We start from the raw sequence: 21,481 nt of genomic DNA on the forward strand, positions 1-21,481 counted from the left end.
AAAGGGCCCTCCTAAAAACATCTAGCAGTCAGACGGCCCTTTTCAGCCGTTATATCACCACCAGACTCCATTCACTAAAACAGTGATTTTAGCTCACAGACCACAGGAGCTGCTCTGCTGCCTCCATCAGTCAGTGTGTCTGTGTTACTGTGAGACTTCAGGTCAGATCCACACTAACATGATAGTTCAACTACAGAGGTATCAGTTGAACAGTAACTCCGGTTTTCTGTGAGGTAAAATTACTGTTTTTGTCAGTGGAGTCTGGTGGCTTTGGAGCTGTGGAGGCTAAAATACATTTTCTTGCTGCCCCTAAAAAAGTGAACCCTGAATCAGTGCAGCAGGCAGCAGGGGAGCGAAGCTCTCATCTCACATTATTATATATTTACTTCCTACTTGCAGGACTTATTGAAGTGTTTTCATATTTTGGTGTTGGTACTTCTGCAGCAGTGTCCCGCTGGTTATGGCGGCGACGCCGGCGGTAAACATCAAGACTTCCTGTCTGCACGTCGTTCTGATTAACTCTCAGATTTCAGAGGTTTTCTCTTCTTCTTCTCTCCGCTGCAGGACGTACAGTTTCCTCATCTGACTCACACGACTAATCATGTCCTCCATGAATCACACACACGCACACACACACACACACACACACACACACACACACACACACACTGGATGTATTTCTGAGGCAGTGTGATGAGTCAGAAGACGTAAACCTCCTCTGTGTTAATAACAGCCAAACAAACACACTCACACTCGTCCTCCACACTCCGGCGGCCATATTTATCTCACCTCCACCTTCCTGCCAGCTCCCAGCATGCACTGGGAGGAGATTTACCGGTCAGATCCAGAGATTCGGACATTCACAAGGACCACCGTGGACCTCCTCCCTCACTCCCTCCCCTCTTATCTCCTCCTCTCTTGGGCTCCTTTTAAAGAGTCACATGCCTAAAAGACCAGAAACCTCCTCATCATCATCGCTGCCCTTCCTCTCAGCTACCAAAGAGCAATGTTTCCTCTGGGATCGTTCATTCCATCAGACAAACAATAAAAACTTTGTTCTTCCTCCCTCTCAGTCAGAGTCTTCCTCGCCTCCTCCTGTCAGAGCTGTTACTTCTCCTCCACCGGTCGGGCCGGCCGGAGGATCCACAGTAAATCTGAACAGACACGTCGATTAATTCCTCCCCCTGAATGTTTAGTGGGAGAGAAAAGCACCCGTCACTCTGGCCGGTGGACGAAGGGAGACGCTCACCGAGCCGTGAAGCTTCACTCTGCCGTCTCCACCTCCGCCCCACAGGAATGGGCGAAACAAACACACCCAGAGCAGGACGAACACACAGGCTGAGGGGGGGGGGCACAGACTCTGAGCTGAATGCTAACATCAGCATGTTAACAGCTCTGTACACTGAGTGTGAATAATGGACAGTGTGGCTGTTCTGAGGTCAGTTTGCACGGTCGAACGGATCCATTACATCGACACCAGACTCCATTGACAAAAACAGGGATTTTAGCTCACAGGTTTTAAAGTGTTACTTCAGATCCACACTAACATGACAGTTTGACAACCGAGGCAGCTGTTGTCCAGAAACTCCTGTTTTCTGTGAGATAGAATTACTGTTTTTGTCAAAGGAGGCTGGAGGCTTTGAAGCAGGTACTGATTTTTTTGAACTATCCGTTTCCACGGCGCTGTCCCTGTCCTCTCCCTTTAGGCTGGTTATACCGGTAAGACTCCTGACTGGATTCTGTCATGAGCAGATTTAGAAAGTCAGTGTGATGCTCTGAACAGGAAGGAGTTCATTCCAGGCCTGCCTAAGTGAAAACCATGCTGAGATGTTGGAGATGAGGATGACCACGGATGCTGACTGAAAGCTCGTCTCCTCCTGTATCTGCAGCTCATATTGTGTTTGATATTGTTAGTGGAGCTCTTCCTCCTCCTCGTCCTCCTCCTCCCGTCGAGCAGCCGGCCGACAGGAAGCAGGAGGCGGTCCAGCGGTGCTCCCAGTAATCTGCCGCGCTCCGTCCTCATTACCGCACATTAACACTTATTAACACAGTAAACCCACAGCTAATGGCTCCATAAACACCACAACACACTGGCAGCAGGCGTGGGTGGAGGGGGGGGGAGGACAATGGCGGCACGAGCGGCGTTTCCTGTCTGCGAGGAGACGCCGCACAGCTGGTGGAGACGGGGTAATTAAAAAACAATTATAATTAATCCCAATTTCCCAGAGAAGGTAAAGTGAGAGCAGGTCAAATATGCAGAGATAATGATTCCGTCAGAGGAGGGAAATATGCAGATTTATGGCTGCAGCCGCTCACAGCTCCTCATCACACACACACTCAGGCCACACTGCCAAACACACACCCGCCAAGTGCCAAATCCTGCTGGATTTTCAGTCCAATCAGAGGATCAGAATATTTAGCGACGTAGAACCGATGAAAACTCCAAGACTAAAGGTGTGTTTCCAGACTCCGAACATGTCTGTCACTGATTCTAACTTTAGGTTGGACTTTACTTTGATGGTAACACAAACATTAGCCCCAGTTAGCACAAACATAAGCCCCAGTTAGCACAAGCCTTAGCTCCAGTTAGCACAAACATTAGCCCCAGTTAGCACAAACATTAGCCCCAGTTAGCACAAACATTAGCCCCAGTTAGCACAAGCCTTAGCTCCAGTTAGCACAAACATTAGCCCCAGTTAGCACAAACGTTAGCCCCAGTTAGCACAAACATTAGCCCCAGTTAGCACAAACATTAGCCCCAGTTAGCACAAGCCTTAGCTCCAGTTAGCACAAACGTTAGCCCCAGTTAGCACAAACATTGCCCCAGTTAGCACAAGCCTTAGCTCCAGTTAGCACAAACGTTAGCCCCAGTTAGCACAAACGTTAGCCCCAGTTAGCACAAACATTAGCTCCAGTTAGCACAAACATTAGCCCCAGTTAGCACAAGCCTTAGCCCCTGTTAGCACAAACGTTAGCCCCAGTTAGCACAAACATTAGCCCCAGTTAGCACAAGCCTTAGCTCCAGTTAGCACAAGCCTTAGCTCCAGTTAGCACAAGCCTTAGCTCCAGGTAGCGGATGAGGTAGCAGGAAGTCAGACAGACAAACAGCGAAGAGAATTCACTCAGTTTTCAAAATAAAAGCCCTGTGCAGACTGGTATATTCCAGCAGCACATCAGTATTATTCTGTAATGGGGGGGCACCAGGCCAGACATCAGAGAGGTTTTAACACCGTGGACGACCAGAGGTTCATGCTGGATGTGGACACAGTGAGTTGTGCAGCTCCAGTCAGAGTCACGTCTTTAAGTGGCTGCTGTATCGATGAGCTGATGATGTGTTCAATGTCCTCCTGTGACTTCCTGTTTGTGTGACGTGTGTTATTTCCCTCTGAGGCTCTCCTTGTTTTTCTCTTTACTGTCACATAAACTCAGCCGAACTGAGCTGAACGTCTCCAGACTCCCGCTCAGCTCCGCGGCCTCCGAGGAATCTGGATCTCCTCCCCGTCTCCCTCCCCCTCGGCCCGGAGGATCCGGATTATCCCCAACTCGAGGATTATATGTGCGTGTGTCCTCTCGGCAGCATCAGAGATCGGAGCCTGTGGCCGATCTTTAGCGTGATTCTGGCGGTGACGCTGACGTGTGGTCGTATCTGGACGTCCTCTGGGGGCTGAAGACAGCAGCAGAGGGTGCTTCATGTTTCCTGTCCTCTACAAACCCTGCTGACTCTACGGGAACACTCAGGCCTGGAACCTTCTGTGAGGAGAGTTCATGGGAAATAAGAGCAGCAGAAATGGAACTGTAGAGGTATTGATCAGGTCTTAGAGGTATTGATCAGGTCTTAGAGGTATTGATCAGGTCTTAGAGGTATTGATCAGGCCTTATGCTGATAGAAACCTTTGACCAGCTCAGGACAACAATTTCCTGAGTTGTTCCGACAGCGTGTTAAAGCATGCGGAGCTGATGGGGGGGTCATATCTCTGAGATAAACAGGGGCCTTGCAAAATGAAGCGACACGGCTCTTTAACTCTCAGCTGATTCTCCTTCATGACCTCAGACTCTTAAATGTTCGACTTGAAAATGAAAACTTGAATCCGAGTTGAACATTTGGTGTGAACATGGTCAGAGTCTGTGTGTGTGTGTGTGTGTGTGTGTGTGTGTGTGAGACATCCGGACACATCTGCTACCTGTCAGCATCAGTTACCCCACCGCTGTGTTACTACAGGAGCTGTCAATCAACACACACACACACACACACAGAAAATACACAAATTCACATGCCACAACAGATACTATCAAGTGTGTGTGTGTGTGTGTGTGTGTGTGTGTGTGTGTGTGTAGGTGTGTGTGTGTGTGTGTGTGTGACAGATGGCCTCTGGATGCTGCCGTTGGGGCAGATTAACCACAAACACACACAGAGTGATGTTAGCTCCATGCTAACATGTTAGCACCACACAGTTAAACAGGAAGAGGATCAGTGACTGAATCACACACAGGATCAGATCAGATCTCTGACTCCTGTGGACATAAACTGGATCTCTGAGCCTCAGGTTCAGGTTCAGGGTTGATTTCGACCCACCTGAGGTCAGGTCACAGCAGGGACAGAGTTTCGTTGTATCTTGTTCATTATGACAATAAAAGCTTTTAGTTTGTCGTAGCCAAGTTCAGGCTGACGGCTGCGTCGCCGTGATGGAGGCTCGCTCTGAAGCACTGGCACCACAGAGACAGGCTTAAAGTTAACCCTCAAAAAGTTTAGCTAACCAGCTAACTAGTTGGCTAACCAGCTAGCTAACAGCTAACTAACCAGCTAGCTCCTCCGAACCATCCAAATACAAATAGTTAAAACCTGAAAACACACATCCTGTTCAGGACACGACTTCTTTATAGACTGATACCGACCAATCAGAGGACGCTTCTTTATAGACTGATACCGACCAATCAGAGGACGCTTCTTTATAGACTGATACCGACCAATCAGAGGACGCTTCTTTATAGACTGATACCGACCAATCAGAGGACGCTTCTTTATACAGACTGATACCGACCAATCAGAGGACGCTTCTTTATACAGACTGATACCGACCAATCAGAGGACGCTTCTTTATACAGACTGATACCGACCAATCAGAGGACGCTTCTTTATAGACTGATACCGACCAATCAGAGGACGCTTCTTTATACAGACTGATACCGACCAATCAGAGGACGCTTCTTTATACAGACTGATACCGACCAATCAGAGGACGCTTCTTTATACAGACTGATACCGACCAATCAGAGGACGCTTCTTTATACAGACTGATACCGACCAATCAGAGGACGCTTCTTTATAGACTGATACCGACCAATCAGAGGACGCTTCTTTATACAGACTGATACCGACCAATCAGAGGACGCTTCTTTATACAGACTGATACCGACCAATCAGAGGACGCTTCTTTATACAGACTGATACCGACCAATCAGAGGACGCTTCTTTACACAGACTGATACCGACCAATCAGAGGACGCTTCTTTATAGACTGATACCGACCAATCAGAGGACGCTTCTTTATAGACTGATACCGACCAATCAGAGGACGCTTCTTTACAGACTGATACCGACCAATCAGAGGACGCTTCTTTATACAGACTGATACCGACCAATCAGAGGACGCTTCTTTACACAGACTGATACCGACCAATCAGAGGACGCTTCTTTACAGACTGATACCGACCAATCAGAGGACGCTTCTTTATACAGACTGATACCGACCAATCAGAGGACGCTTCTTTATAGACTGATACCGACCAATCAGAGGACGCTTCTTTATACAGACTGATACCGACCAATCAGAGGACGCTTCTTTATACAGACTGATACCGACCAATCAGAGGACGCTTCTTTACAGACTGATACCGACCAATCAGAGGACGCTTCTTTATACAGACTGATACCGACCAATCAGAGGACGCTTCTTTATACAGACTGATACCGACCAATCAGAGGACGCTTCTTTACAGACTGATACCGACCAATCAGAGGACGCTTCTTTACAGACTGATACCGACCAATCAGAGGACGCTTCTTTATACAGACTGATACCGACCAATCAGAGGACGCTTCTTTATACAGACTGATACCGACCAATCAGAGGACGCTTCTTTACAGACTGATACCGACCAATCAGAGGACGCTTCTTTACAGACTGATACCGACCAATCAGAGGACGCTTCTTTATACAGACTGATACCGACCAATCAGAGGACGCTTCTTTATACAGACTGATACCGACCAATCAGAGGACGCTTCTTTATACAGACTGATACCGACCAATCAGAGGACGCTTCTTTACAGACTGATACCGACCAATCAGAGGACGCTTCTTTATAGACTGATACCGACCAATCAGAGGACGCTTCTTTATACAGACTGATACCGACCAATCAGAGGACGCTTCTTTATACAGACTGATACCGACCAATCAGAGGACGCTTCTTTATACAGACTGATACCGACCAATCAGAGGACGCTTCTTTACAGACTGATACCGACCAATCAGAGGACGCTTCTTTATAGACTGATACCGACCAATCAGAGGACGCTTCTTTATAGACTGATACCGACCAATCAGAGGACGCTTCTTTATACAGACTGATACCGACCAATCAGAGGACGCTTCTTTATAGACTGATACCGACCAATCAGAGGACGCTTCTTTATAGACTGATACCGACCAATCAGAGGACGCTTCTTTATACAGACTGATACCGACCAATCAGAGGACGCTTCTTTACAGACTGATACCGACCAATCAGAGGACGCTTCTTTATAGACTGATACCGACCAATCAGAGGACGCTTCTTTATAGACTGATACCGACCAATCAGAGGACGCTTCTTTATACAGACTGATACCGACCAATCAGAGGACGCTTCTTTATAGACTGATACCGACCAATCAGAGGACGCTTCTTTACAGACTGATACCGACCAATCAGAGGACGCTTCTTTATACAGACTGATACCGACCAATCAGAGGACGCTTCTTTATAGACTGATACCGACCAATCAGAGGACGCTTCTTTATAGACTGATACCGACCAATCAGAGGACGCTTCTTTATAGACTGATACCGACCAATCAGAGGACGCTTCTTTATAGACTGATACCGACCAATCAGAGGACGCTTCTTTATACAGACTGATACCGACCAATCAGAGGACGCTTCTTTATAGACTGATACCGACCAATCAGAGGACGCTTCTTTATAGACTGATACCGACCAATCAGAGGACGCTTCTTTATACAGACTGATACCGACCAATCAGAGGACGCTTCTTTATACAGACTGATACTGACCAATCAGAGGACGCTTCTTTATACAGACTGATACCGACCAATCAGAGGACACTTCTTTATAGACTGATACCGACCAATCAGAGGACGCTTCTTTACAGACTGATACCGACCAATCAGAGGACGCTTCTTTACAGACTGATACCGACCAATCAGAGGACGCTTCTTTATACAGACTGATACCGACCAATCAGAGGACGCTTCTTTATACAGACTGATACCGACCAATCAGCGGACACTTCTTTATAGACTGATACCGACCAATCAGAGGACAGTGGATGGTTTGATTCAATAAAAAAAAAATATTCAAAACCTTCCAAACAGAATCTTGGGCTACTTGATACTTTTTAAGGCCTTTTATTGGTCAATGTGAATTTAGGACACTTTAAGATCTCTGAGGACTCGCGGCCGTCCTCAGGAAGCCTGTTCATAAATCTGCAGGACTGACAAAGTGTCAGAAAACAGAAGTACTGAAGCAGGCGGTGAGAGAGCGGCCTGCGGGGGGCGCTGTGGGCTCCTCACACGGGGGTTTGGTGTCGTTCAGCGAGAAGCAGCCAAACAGTGACTGTTTGTGTTTGGCCTTTTCCAAACAAGCTTGAGCTGCGCTGTGGTGAGGAGAGTTGATGAGGCGGAAAATGAGCCCATATGGCTGTGAAATCAGATCAGTATCAGCAAGCACAAATCAAACTACGCCTGTGACGGCCAGAGACGGCGGCCAGGACGGCGACGGCAGCACAGGCCACATCACTGACTGACTGATGACTGGCTGCGGGCTGCGTGATGAGGATGAGGATGATGAGGACGATCACATGTGCTGACAGTGAGAGACTCTGACCCACTGAGCTAAACTGGTCTCAGTGAAGTGACGAGTCGGTCGGTCAGATTCCAGCTGAAGGAAGTCAGGAATAAAAACATGGCTCCTTCTGAACAAACTCTCTGAACAACAAACTGTTAATCTGTGAAATCTTCACACATCCGAACTTGAAAATCAAAAAACTCTAACTGTGAGATTTCATCTGCAGGACAGACACCCTCCGCTGAAACACTGACTAACACACTGACTAACACACTGACTAACCCACTGACTAACCCACTGACTAACACACTGACTAACACACTGACTAACCCACTGACTAACACACTAACTAACACACTGACTAACACACTGACTAACACACTGACTAACACACTGACTAACCCACTGACTAACACACTGACTAACACACTAACTAAAACACTGACTAACACACTGACTAACACACTAACACACTAACTAACACACTGACTAACACACTAACACACTAACTAACACACTGACTAACACACTGACTAACCCACTGACTAACACACTGACTAACACACTAACTAACCCACTGACTAACACACTAACTAACACACTGACTAACACACTGACTAACACACTGACTAACACACTGACTAACACACTAACACACTGACTAACACACTGACTAACCCAATGACTAACACACTAACTAACACACTGACTAACACACTGACTAACCCAATGACTAACACACTAACTAACACACTGACTAACACACTGACTAACACAATGACTAACACACTAACTAACACACTGACTAACCCACTGACTAACACAATGACTAACACACTAACTAACACACTGACTAACCCACTGACTAACACACTGACTAACCCAATGACTAACACACTAACTAACACACTGACTAACACACTGACTAACCCAATGACTAACACACTAACTAACACAATGACTAACACACTGACTAACACAATGACTAACACACTAACTAACACACTGACTAACCCACTGACTAACACACTGACTAACACACTGACTAACACACTAACTAACCCACTGACTAACACACTAACTAACACACTGACTAACACACTGACTAACACACTGACTAACACACTAACACACTGACTAACACACTGACTAACCCAATGACTAACACACTAACTAACACACTGACTAACACACTGACTAACCCAATGACTAACACACTAACTAACACACTGACTAACACAATGACTAACACACTAACTAACACACTGACTAACACACTAACTAACACAATGACTAACCCACTGACTAACACACTAACACACTGACTAACACACTAACTAACACACTAACTAACCCACTGACTAACACACTAACTAACACACTAACTAACACACTGACTAACACACTAACACACTGACTAACACACTAACTAACACACTGACTAACCCACTGACTAACACACTAACTAACACACTAACTAACCCACTGACTAACACACTAACTAACCCACTGACTAACACACTAACTAACCCACTGACTAACCCACAAACTAACACACTAACTAACCCACTGACTAACACACTGACTAACCCACAAACTAGCACCCTAACCAACTGACTAACACACTAACTAACCCACTGACTAGCACACTAACTAACCCAATGACTAACACACTAACTAACACACTAACATGCTGACTAATGTTCACTACACACTTACACAGTAATTAAGTAACTCACTAACCTACTAACTAGAATAAACTAAACCTCTACAGGAGGAGGAATTATGGTGAACACACTGTTACTCACAGTCAGTGTGTGTGTGTGTGTGTGTGTGTGTGTGTGTGTGATGTAACATGCCTCCTCTCCCTCTAATCTCTGACATATAAGATTACAGATAATCTGAGTGTGTACACTGACGTGACACACACACACACACACACACACACACACACACAAAGTTCCCTTAGTGCCCTTCCCTCCGGACCCCCCCGGTGGCATCACTGCACCGCACATTGTCGACGTAAAACGTAACGTAAAATTAACGTTATCAACCTCCAAGGCGGGCGTACGACTGAAGACTGACGCCTGAGCTTTCTGCTGCAAAAACAACGAATCCTCCTCAGATCCATTTCAACAGGAACATGCTAACAGGTGGAGTCCTCCCTGGATCGATCTTAGAGCCACTACTTGTTAATACGTGTTAGCGCTGGAGGTGGCGTCATCAGGAGACGCTGCATCTCACTCCACCTCTACGCTGATGATACACTGCTGTACGTCTCCAGAGGAAACAGGATGTACTGACGCTCTGTGTCACCGGATGTTTTACTGCTCAGTCAGTAGAAAACTCTGAAAACATTTTAGCTCAGAGAAAAACTAGTTTTACAGGAGTGAACCATCATCATCCATGTCTGATTGGCTGTCAGGACGTCACGACAGCCAATCACAGCTCAGATTCCCCTCCAGGATACGTTCACTGAAGCCGGCTCTTTTCCAATCGCACGACTTCGCCTGATTCTCCTCATGTGATATTTTGCCCACTGGAACAATTTGCTTTGTGTTTGGTGGAAACAGCTTCAGTGTCCAGCTGTCTCACGTTAACACTTCTATCAGCTTCCCCTTCGTCTGTGAAACCTGCACGTCGCTGATGTACAAATAAAGATTGACTGACTGACTGATTGATGACTTTAACGGTCACAGAGAACAGACCAGATTTACTACAGCTGCTGCTACAGCTCCTCTGGTACTGTGCTATCACTTTAAATCCTTCATGGCGGTTTAATGCTGAGGAGAAACTCCACTAAACATCTCACCAGACACCAAACATGCTGCTCAGTTTACGGACTCCTCTGAAGAAACAGCACCTGTGCTTTCATTTACATCCATTCACTACAACAGCACAGGAACATTACAGCCATCGCAGCTAAAACACGCTGCGACCCTACAGAAATATTAGAGGAATGTTTCATCGGTGCCGTAAAAACACATAAAAGTCAGCCGCACTAGGAGTTATTATGGGAATATCACATTAGGAGGATAAATCACAGCAGCTGAGGACACGTCTGTGGTCCTGTAGACCGTTTATCTCCACTAACAGTTGGTGAAGACTCCAGATTTTAGTTTGAGGCTACTTGACATGTGAATAAACACATTAATGACCAGTTTATTCATTTATTGATGATGTACCACAGTTACACTGCGGGACGCTTTCACACTGCTTTTTTCTTTTCTTTAATGTCTCGTGTTGATTTCACAGCGTGACGGCTGCAGGATACCGAGGCCGGTCCCCTTTAAGCCTCGCTGTCACCCCCTGGACGCAGTAGTGGGAGCAATAAAATCATTTTTAAATCAATAAAGTGGTTTTTGAGTCAGTGTTTTTAGCTCTGACCTGGACGGACGATGTCGTAGTTTGAGGAAGCTACAGGTGAGAAGGTGTGAATGATTCACATCGTCACATCTGACACGGAGAGAAAAGAATGAATTCTGATCTGGTCATTTTAAAAAGTTAACAGCATTAATTCATAAACGGGCATCTTATTAGCGATGAAGCTCATCACAGCACCGGTTACCTTCTCCAGCTCAGAGGGGCTTCAAGGTGCAGAGACGGTTTAGTTAAGAGACGGCACACCTCAGAGTCACTTCCTCTACCTGTGCCAGGTGGTGCCCCCCCCCCTTCAGGTGAGCAGCAGCAGGTCCTGAGTCTGTTCAGTCTGATGGAGACGTGAACGTGATCACAGATTCTTCTGGACCCTGAGACCCTGACCCTGAGGAGGATCCTGACCCTGAGGAGGACCTGAGTTCTGAGGAGGACCTTGAGGAGGACCTGAGGTCTGAGAAGGACCTTGAGGAGGACCTGAGCTCTGAGGAGGATCCTGACCCTGAGGAGGACCTGAGCTCTGAGGAGGACCCTGAGGAGGACCTGAGCTCTGAGGAGGACCCTGACCCTGAAGAGGACCTGAGCTCTGAGGAGGACCCTGAGGAGGACCCTGACCCTGAAGAGGACCTGAGCTCTGAGGAGGACCCTGACCCTGAGGGGGACCTGAGCTCTGAGGAGGACCCTGACCCTGAGGAGGACCTGAGCTCTGAGGAGGACCCTGACCCTGAGGAGGACCTGAGCTCTGAGGAGGACCCTGACCCTGAGGGGGACCTGAGCTCTGAGGAGGACCCTGACCCTGAGGAGGACCTGAGCTCTGAGGAGGACCCTGACCCTGAGGAGGACCTGAGCTCTGAGGAGGACCCTGACCCTGAGGAGGACCCTGACCCTGAGGAGGACCTGAGCTCTGAGGAGGACCCTGACCCTGAGGAGGACCTGAGCTCTGAGGAGGACCCTGACCCTGAGGAGGACCTGAGCTCTGAGGAGGACCCTGACCCTGAGGAGGACCTGAGCTCTGAGGAGGACCCTGACCCTGAGGAGGACCTGAGCTCTGAGGAGGACCCTGACCCTGAGGAGGACCTGAGCTCTGAGGAGGACCCTGACCCTGAGGAGGACCCTGACCCTGAGGAGGACCTGAGCTCTGAGGAGGACCCTGACCCTGAGGAGGACCTGAGCTCTGAGGAGGACCCTGACCCTGAGGAGGACCTGAGCTCTGAGGAGGACCCTGACCCTGAGGAGGACCTGAGCTCTGAGGGAGACTGAAGGTCATTTCAAGTCCCCACAGCAGGACAGAGAGGATCCACAGGAGATAACATCGTCACACCTGGGAGACCCTGAACGCACCACCAGGACGAGTCCACAGTACAGTCAGGACATCCAGTGAACACAGAGAGGCTGCAGGGATATTCTGGGATATTCTGGGATATTCTGGGATATTCTGGGATATTCTGGGATATTCTGGGATATTCTGGGATATTAACAGAAGCGTTCATGAAACAGTCCGGGAATATCAAAGGTTATTACAGGACTGCTGGTGAACATTCAGAGGGGCGCTGGTATTATTGGTGTTAACGACATATTACAGGAAGATTACCTGTATAGGAACAGAATGGCAGTGGATCATTACCGGGACATTAGCGGGAGTCTGCAGCTTCGCTCCGGGGCTCACAGGTGTGTGTTGGTGTGTATCAGCCTACCTGTTGTGCCTGCAGGCCGAGCATGAATGTAACATGACTGAATGAGCATCACACACACACACACACACACACACACACACACACACACACTCTCAGCCCACACACACACACACACACTAAATCCCTCACAAGGTCAACTTGCTGTGGGTGGTATCCCGGCTGCCTGCGCTGCTCTGCGGCCATTTAAAGCGTCCTGCCGGAGACTGAGCGATAATAACGGGGAGCTGAAGCCGTCCTTACCGTACACGCCCTGGCCGTGCACGCCCTGCAGGAAGCCGGTAAACAGCCACAGGAGCCAGAGAGCTAAACCCATCTTCACATCCTCCTCTGGCCGCCTCGCTGCGTCTCTCCCCCCGGGGATGAGGTTGTCAGTTCGGTTCCCCGCAGCTGCCGCTGCCGCTCCTCCCTCCGGCTCCTCCTCCGCTCCGGCCGGCGTCCCTCCGCACGGAATCCGGCCCGGTGACCGGTTCTCATCCAAAAATCCAAGCGTGTCCCCCCTCCAGCGCCCCGCCACCACCCCCCAAGCCCCGGTCAGATGAGACGGGAAGGTCCGGTTCCGCTCATACCGGAGCTAACGCTAGCGAAAGCCGTCAGAGGCGGAGGACGGAGAGCGGAGAGCCCGGGAGAAGAGCAGGTGCCTCAGCCGCGTCTCCTTGATGGTGACATTGTGCAAAAAAAGATTAAAATTCACGAAAATCACCGTCAGAGCGCCGGTAGGCTTCCCTCCGACCGGTGGGGTGTTCACAAGTCCCCGCTGCCCCTCCGCCGAGTCCGCCGGGCTGCCCGTCCGTCAGTCACATCCATCACCCCGGGGAGAAGCGCTGTCCGCTCCGGGGCCGCCGCGCTGTCAGCGGCCCGTCAGGCCGGAGAGGGGAGGCGGAGAGCCGGGCTCCGTGATGCCGTGATGTCGCTCTGAGCTCCGGTGAGCAGGAAGAGGCAGCGGCGGTCGGTCCGGTCGGCTGGTCGGTGGGTTCACCGGTGAGAGACGTCACCGAGCGAACCGCGCGGCGGAGTCGAAAGGAGCGCACGAGGATGCTGATTCCGGGAGATACTTTCAAAATAAAAGCCAGCGACCGAGCGTCACTTTGTGGTTTATTCAGACTGAGGAGAAAACCGTGGTGTTAAATAACCGACACATACATAATAATGTATGATAATGTGATAATGTGGGAGATTATGTGCAGAGGAATAAATACACTAACTAGTTTTTCTTTAGACTAAATGAGTTTTTAGGTAGAACAATGAGCAGCACTTCACACCTGTACAAAACAAACTAATACAATCAAGACACAAACAGATTAAAAGCAGAAAAAAGAGGTTATGAATCAGTGAAAGGTTAAATGAACAACATTAACTGCTTTTAATTGAAGTCAAAGTCATTCACAAAACAATACGCAGTACAATATAATAAAATGAATACAACAATATTCCTTTTATTATATTTTACTCTTATTTTATTTTTGTAAACATTTTTCTTGCACCAAAGCGGAGCAGCACCCCTAATTTCAATGACAATAAAGGCTCTTCTATTCTAGACAGTTTGTTTCCTTTTTAAGATATATATATATATGTGTGTGTGTGTGTGTGTGTGTGTGTGTGTGTGTGTGTGTGTGTACATATATATAAATGAGTCTACTGAAATCAAAAAAGAGTAAAGTTACCTTGAGGTTTAATCAATAAAACATTTCTTTCCTGGATGACCAGACAGGTGTGTCTGTGTTTTAAATTTTCTCACTTTAAAGTGTTTTTCCTTAATTCAATTTTATTGTTTTAATTTCTCACCAACTCTGTTTTTACAAATTCTATCTGTCCTTCAATATTCTTCTACTTTCTACTACGTTTTTTCTTTTCTTTCTGCAGCAAATTGCAGGCTCTTATTCTGACAGGTACCCGGGCTGCCTTCCGGTGTCACGCGCACTAACAGCAGCTGGTTTGACGTCAGGCGGAATCTGCCGCGCGGAGCCTCACGAGCTGCTGCAGAAAGAACGTCCTCACGAGACCAGAGGAGCCCGTGGGCGGCACGCGGGGCGGGACGGAGCGCGCGAGCCTCACTGCGCACGTGTGTGACGCCCTTTTGTTTTCCCAGGACTCCGGAGAGTGGCGGGAAAACAGAGGGAGCAAGAACAGGTGAAGCACAGGTGAGTGAATCTGTAAAAGTCCGTTTGGACAGAAGAGAAAACTCAAAGTGACGTTTTACAAACAAAGACATGTTATTCAGCTAGCTGATGCTACGCTAGCTGATGCTACGCTAGCTGATGCTACGCTAGCTGATGCTAACATGTTGCTGCTAACTCCTGTTTTTATTTGATCTATATAATCAATATTTATTCATCTCGTTATCTTCATCTGCAAACATCCCGGTTTACTGGCTATTAAAGGTAACAGTGATGTGAACGACACGTTAACGGTGACAACAACACTATAGACCTCCACTACACACTGACACACTGACTAACTAGCACACACACACTATAGACCTCCACTACACACTGACACACTGACTAACTAGCACACACACACTATAGACCTCCACTACACACTGACACACTGACTAACTAGCACACACACACTATAGACCTCCACTACACACTAACACACTGACTAACTAGCACACACACACTATAGACCTCCACTACACACTGACACACTGACTAACTAGCACACACACACACTATAGACCTCCACTACACACTGACACACTGACTAACTAGCACAGACACACTATAGACCTCCACTACACACTAACACACTGACTAACTAGCACAGACACACTATAGACCTCCACTACACACTAACACACTGACTAACTAACACACACACACACACACTATAGACCTCCACTACACACTGACACACTGACTAACTAGCACACACACACACTATAGACCTCCACTACACACTAACACACTGACTAACTAGCACAGACACACTATAGACCTCCACTACACACTAACACACTGACTAACTAGCACACACACACTATAGACCTCCACTACACACTAACACACTGACTAACTAACACACACACACACACACTATAGACCTCCACTACACACTGACACACTGACTAACTAGCACACACACACTATAGACCTCCACTACACACTAACACACTGACTAACTAGCACACACACACTATAGACCTCCACTACACACTGACACACTGACTAACTAGCACACACACACACACACTATAGACCTCCACTACACACTAACACACTGACTAACTAGCACACACACACTATAGACCTCCACTACACACTAACACACTGACTAACTAGCACACACACACACTATAGACCTCCACTACACACTGACACACTGACTAACTAGCACAGACACACTATAGACCTCCACTACACACTAACACACTGACTAACTAGCACAGACACACTATAGACCTCCACTACACACTGACACACTGACTAACTAGCACACACACACACTATAGACCTCCACTACACACTAACACACTGACTAACTAGCGCACACACACACACACACACTATAGACCTCCACTACACACTGACACACTGACTAACTAGCACAGACACACTATAGACCTCCACTACACACTAACACACTGACTAACTAGCACAGACACACTATAGACCTCCACTACACACTGACACACTGACTAACTAGCACACACACACACTATAGACCTCCACTACACACTAACACACTGACTAACTAGCACACACACACACTATAGACCTCCACTACACACTAACACACTGACTAACTAGCACACACACACACTATAGACCTCCACTACACACTGACTAACTAGCACACACACACACTATAGACCTCCACTACACACTAACACACTGACTAACTAGCACACACACACACTATAGACCTCCACTACACACTGACTAACTAGCACACACACACACTATAGACCTCCACTACACACTGACACACTGACTAACTAGCGCACACACACACACTATAGACCTCCACTACACACTGACACACTGACTAACTAGCACACACACACACTATAGACCTCCACTACACACTAACACACTGACTAACTAGCACACACACACACTATAGACCTCCACTACACACTGACTAACTAGCACACACACACACTATAGACCTCCACTACACACTGACACACTGACTAACTAGCGCACACACACACACTATAGACCTCCACTACACACTGACACACTGACTAACTAGCACACACACACTATAGACCTCCACTACACACTAACACACTGACTAACTAGCACACACACACACACACACTATAGACCTCCACTACACACTGACACACTGAGGAGCGACGGAGCAGCAGAGCAGCAGCTCCTGAGCTCTGTGAGCTAAAATCCCTGTTTTATTGAATGGAGTCTGGTGTGAGAGGAGCCTTGTACAGTCACAGCTTCAGTTCCCCGTCAGAGGGCAAAGTGGTGAAAACATGAATAAACTGATGTTCTCTCATCCTGCTGTGCTGAAGAAGACTGTAAACTAGAGACTGAGAGCACAAACTGTTCACTGAGTTGATAAATCAGGAGAGAAGTCGCCTCATTTTCTCATTGACTTCCATCCAATCAGACTCCTGTCTGGAGCCAGTGGAGTCGCCCCCTGCTGGACACTAGAGAGGAAGCAGCTTTAAGGCTCTTCAGCAGGAGGTTCAGCTAAACTCTGTCTGTGTGTGTGTGTGAGAGTGTGTGTGTGTGTGTGTGTGTGTCTGTGTGTGTGTGTGTGTGTGAGTGTGTGTGTGTGTGTGTGTGTGTGTGTGTGTGTGTGTGTGTGTGTGTGTGTGTGGAGGCCTCGGTCCTCTGATGGAGCTGTTTAATGGTGTCTGAGGAGGTCGAGCAGTCAGCGAACAGATGCTCTCAGATGATGAAGAGAGAGGAGGAAAGAAAACAGGATCCATAAATAAATCCAGAGAGAAACAAGGAGGCACACCGATTATAGTTAGAGAGCAAACTGTTCCTCATGAAGCAGTCTAGTCTAGTCTAGTCTAGTCTAGTCTAGTCTAGTCTAGTCTAGTCTAGTCTAGTTCAGATCACAAGGACATGATGAAACCTGCAGGAAATACAAATGTTCAAACAGACGAGCAGGTGACCTCAGGTCCTTAGAGGCGACCTCAGGTCCTTAAAGGTGACCTCAGGTCCTTAGAGGCGACCTCAGGTCCTTAAAGGCGACCTCAGGTCCTTAGAGGCGACCTCAGGTCCTTAGAGGCGACCTCAGGTCCTTAAAGGCGACCTCAGGTCCTTAGAGGCGACCTCAGGTCCTTAGGGGCGACCTCAGGTCCTTAGGGGCGACCTCAGGTCCTTAGAGGCGACCTCAGGTCCTTAGAGGCGACCTCAGGTCCTTAAAGGCGACCTCAGGTCCTTAGAGGCGACCTCAGGTCCTTAGGGGCGACCTCAGGTCCTTAAAGGCGACCTCAGGTCCTTAAAGGCGACCTCAGGTCCTTAGAGGCGACCTCAGGTCCTTAGAGGCGACCTCAGGTCCTTAAAGGCGACCTCAGGTCCTTAGAGGCGACCTCAGGTCCTTAGAGGCGACCTCAGGTCCTTAGAGGCGACCTCAGGTCCTTAAAGGCGACCTCAGGTCCTTAAAGGCGACCTCAGGTCCTTAGAGGCGACCTCAGGTCCTTAGAGGCGACCTCAGGTCCTTAAAGGCGACCTCAGGTCCTTAGAGGCGACCTCAGGTCCTTAAAGGTGACCTCAGGTCCTTAGAGGCGACCTCAGGTCCTTAGAGGCGACCTCAGGTCCTTAAAGGCGACCTCAGGTCCTTAAAGGCGACCTCAGGTCCTTAGGGGCGACCTCAGGTCCTTAAAGGTGACCTCAGGTCCTTAAAGGTGACCTCAGGTCCTTAGGGGCGACCTCAGGTCCTTAAAGGCGACCTCAGGTCCTTAGGGGCGACCTCAGGTCCTTAAAGGTGACCTCAGGTCCTTAAAGGTGACCTCAGGTCCTTAGGGGCGACCTCAGGTCCTTAAAGGTGACCTCAGGTCCTTAAAGGTGACCTCAGGTCCTTAGAGGCGACCTCAGGTCCTTAAAGGTGACCTCAGGTCCTTAGAGGCGACCTCAGGTCCTTAAAGGTGACCTCAGGTCCTTAAAGGTGACCTCAGGTCCTTAAAGGTGACCTCAGGTCCTTAGAGGTGACCTCAGGTCCTTAGAGGTGAAGGTGTTTTCTTATTCTAAAGGTTCAGTCAGACTCAGACTAACATGTTAGAACGTCAGAGTGTCCTCTGAAGTAAAAGGCCTGTGTCTGTCAGTGGAGTCTGGTGTCCAGCCGTCCTGACAGTCTGTGGTACTGATGCTGATTAGTTTCTGCTGGACCTTTTCTAGGAGCTGGACCCGTCTGTCCGGTCACACAGTGAAGCACCGAGGGCTGAATCCACAGACTCCCTCCTCCACAGTGTTGCTGCTGTCACAGGTGGTCATGGCGCTCTCTGCCCCCCCCCCCTGATAACAGCACAGATCAGCACTGTGCCCACTCTGGTTTGTTTACGGCCCAGAGGGACACGTGAAAGAGGAGCCGGAGAAAATAAAAAGCGTCAGAGTGACCCGTCAGCAGCTCTGACCGCACACGCTGCCTCAGCGCTGAGGTGGTCCCACCTCCAGGCAGCAGACCGCCACGGTTCACCTGCCGGTTCTGGAGAACTGCTGAGTCATTCTACCCATGATCCTCTCTGTCCACATCCCGGTGTCTGAGTGATGGTAGCTAGTACACTGCACTTCCTGCAACAGGTAACACGAGGTGTCTGCAGCAGGTCGAGTGTTCTCCTGCGGCTGGTGGCTGAATCAAAGAGGAGGGATCAGTTAATCACTGCTCCTGTTTGTAGAGGAGGGATCTGGAGGGATCTGGAGGGATCTGGAGGTCCTTTAAAGTCGATCACAGCTCTGATCAAACGCCGAGGATCACCTGAGCTTCTTCTCCTGTCCTCCCTGACGAGGTTCTCTAACCCTGTGATTCTCTGAGCTGATGAACACTGAGTGGGTCAGAGCGCCGACTGCTGGCGTCACTCCACCCTGTGACGGAGCAGCAGAGACCTTAAAGGGATGTTCCACCAACTCAGTCCGGCCGAGCACAGCACCCCCCCACTGTGGCTGTGTTTCTGGTACTGCCCCCCCCTTTATAAACTGCCCCCCCTTTATAAACTGTCCTCACATTACAACACAAACATTCTAAATATCCTAATTTTCCTAAAATGTCCTCGTGTTAGGAAACCTTCCAACTTTCTACCAAAGTGTCCTCATTTCCTGAAAGTCTCTTTACATCAGTGTCAGTGAACGCTGAACTGGTCCCGGCTCAGACTCAAACTGGTCCCGGCTCAGACTCAAACTGGTCCCGGCTCAGACTGAAAGTGGTTCCGGCTCAGACTCAAACTGGTCCCGGCTCAGACTGAAACTGGTCCCGGCTCAGACTGAAACTGGTTCCGGCTCAGACTCAAACTGGTCCCGGCTCAGACTCAAACTGGTCCCGGCTCAGACTGAAACTGGTTCCGGCTCAGACTCAAACTGGTCCCGGCTCAGACTCAAACTGGTCCCGGCTCAGACTGAAACTGGTCCCGGCTCAGACTCAAACTGGTCCCGGCTCAGACTGAAAGTGGTCCCGGCTCAGACTCAAACTGGTCCCGGCTCAGACTCAAACTGGTCCCGGCTCAGACTGAAACTGGTCCCGGCTCAGACTCAAACTGGTCCCGGCTCAGACTCAAACTGGTCCCGGCTCAGACTCAAACTGGTCCCGGCTCAGACTGAAACTGGTCCCGGCTCAGACTCAAACTGGTCCCGGCTCAGACTGAAAGTGGTTCCGGCTCAGACTGAAAGTGGTTCCGGCTCAGACTCAAAGTGGTCCCGGCTCAGACTCAAACTGGTCCCGGCTCAGACTCAAACTGGTCCCGGCTCAGACAGCTTCGTTCCTCTGCTGAGGCTCCACTGAACCTTCAGCTGTTAGAAACAGTCGGTGTGGACACGTGGAGCCTGATGAGAAGCTTGGTGACGAAAGAGCGAAGGTGAAGAAGGTGAAGCTGTTTGCTGCTGCAGCTCTCAGACTGAGACTGCTTCTGAGAGATGACCTTCATCATCATCATCATCATCATCATCTTCCTTTTTAAAAAAGTCTTCACTTTCCTCCAGCCTTCTCCTGAGAACAGGACGGTGATGATGAAACACTGAAGGTGCAGCAGATCCATCAGATCAGACGTCTCCTCGGTCATCAGTGTGGATCTGGTGTTCGTGGCTCGACAGGTGAAGAAAACAAGGCGCAGACGATCACAAGGGCGGGAAAACACACAGGAACAGGAAGTAACTTCAAA

At 48.8% G+C, this 21,481-nt stretch overlaps 1 protein-coding gene across 1 annotated transcript in view; it reads right to left on the bottom strand.

The window, feature by feature from the left end:
* mdga2a (MAM domain containing glycosylphosphatidylinositol anchor 2a) overlaps nt 1–13,515 on the bottom strand; it is a 73,919-nt gene extending 60,404 nt beyond the window's left edge. The window contains exon 1 of the mRNA XM_070842655.1: nt 13,438–13,515. Coding sequence (XP_070698756.1) covers nt 13,438–13,510 — 73 coding nt within the window. The 5' untranslated portion in view covers nt 13,511–13,515. The remainder of the gene's footprint in view (nt 1–13,437) is intronic.
* Between the last annotated feature and the right edge of the window lie 7,966 nt (nt 13,516–21,481).

The sequence above is a fragment of the Pempheris klunzingeri genome, chromosome 13 (assembly GCF_042242105.1).
Source record: "Pempheris klunzingeri isolate RE-2024b chromosome 13, fPemKlu1.hap1, whole genome shotgun sequence".
NCBI lineage: Eukaryota > Metazoa > Chordata > Actinopteri > Acropomatiformes > Pempheridae > Pempheris > Pempheris klunzingeri.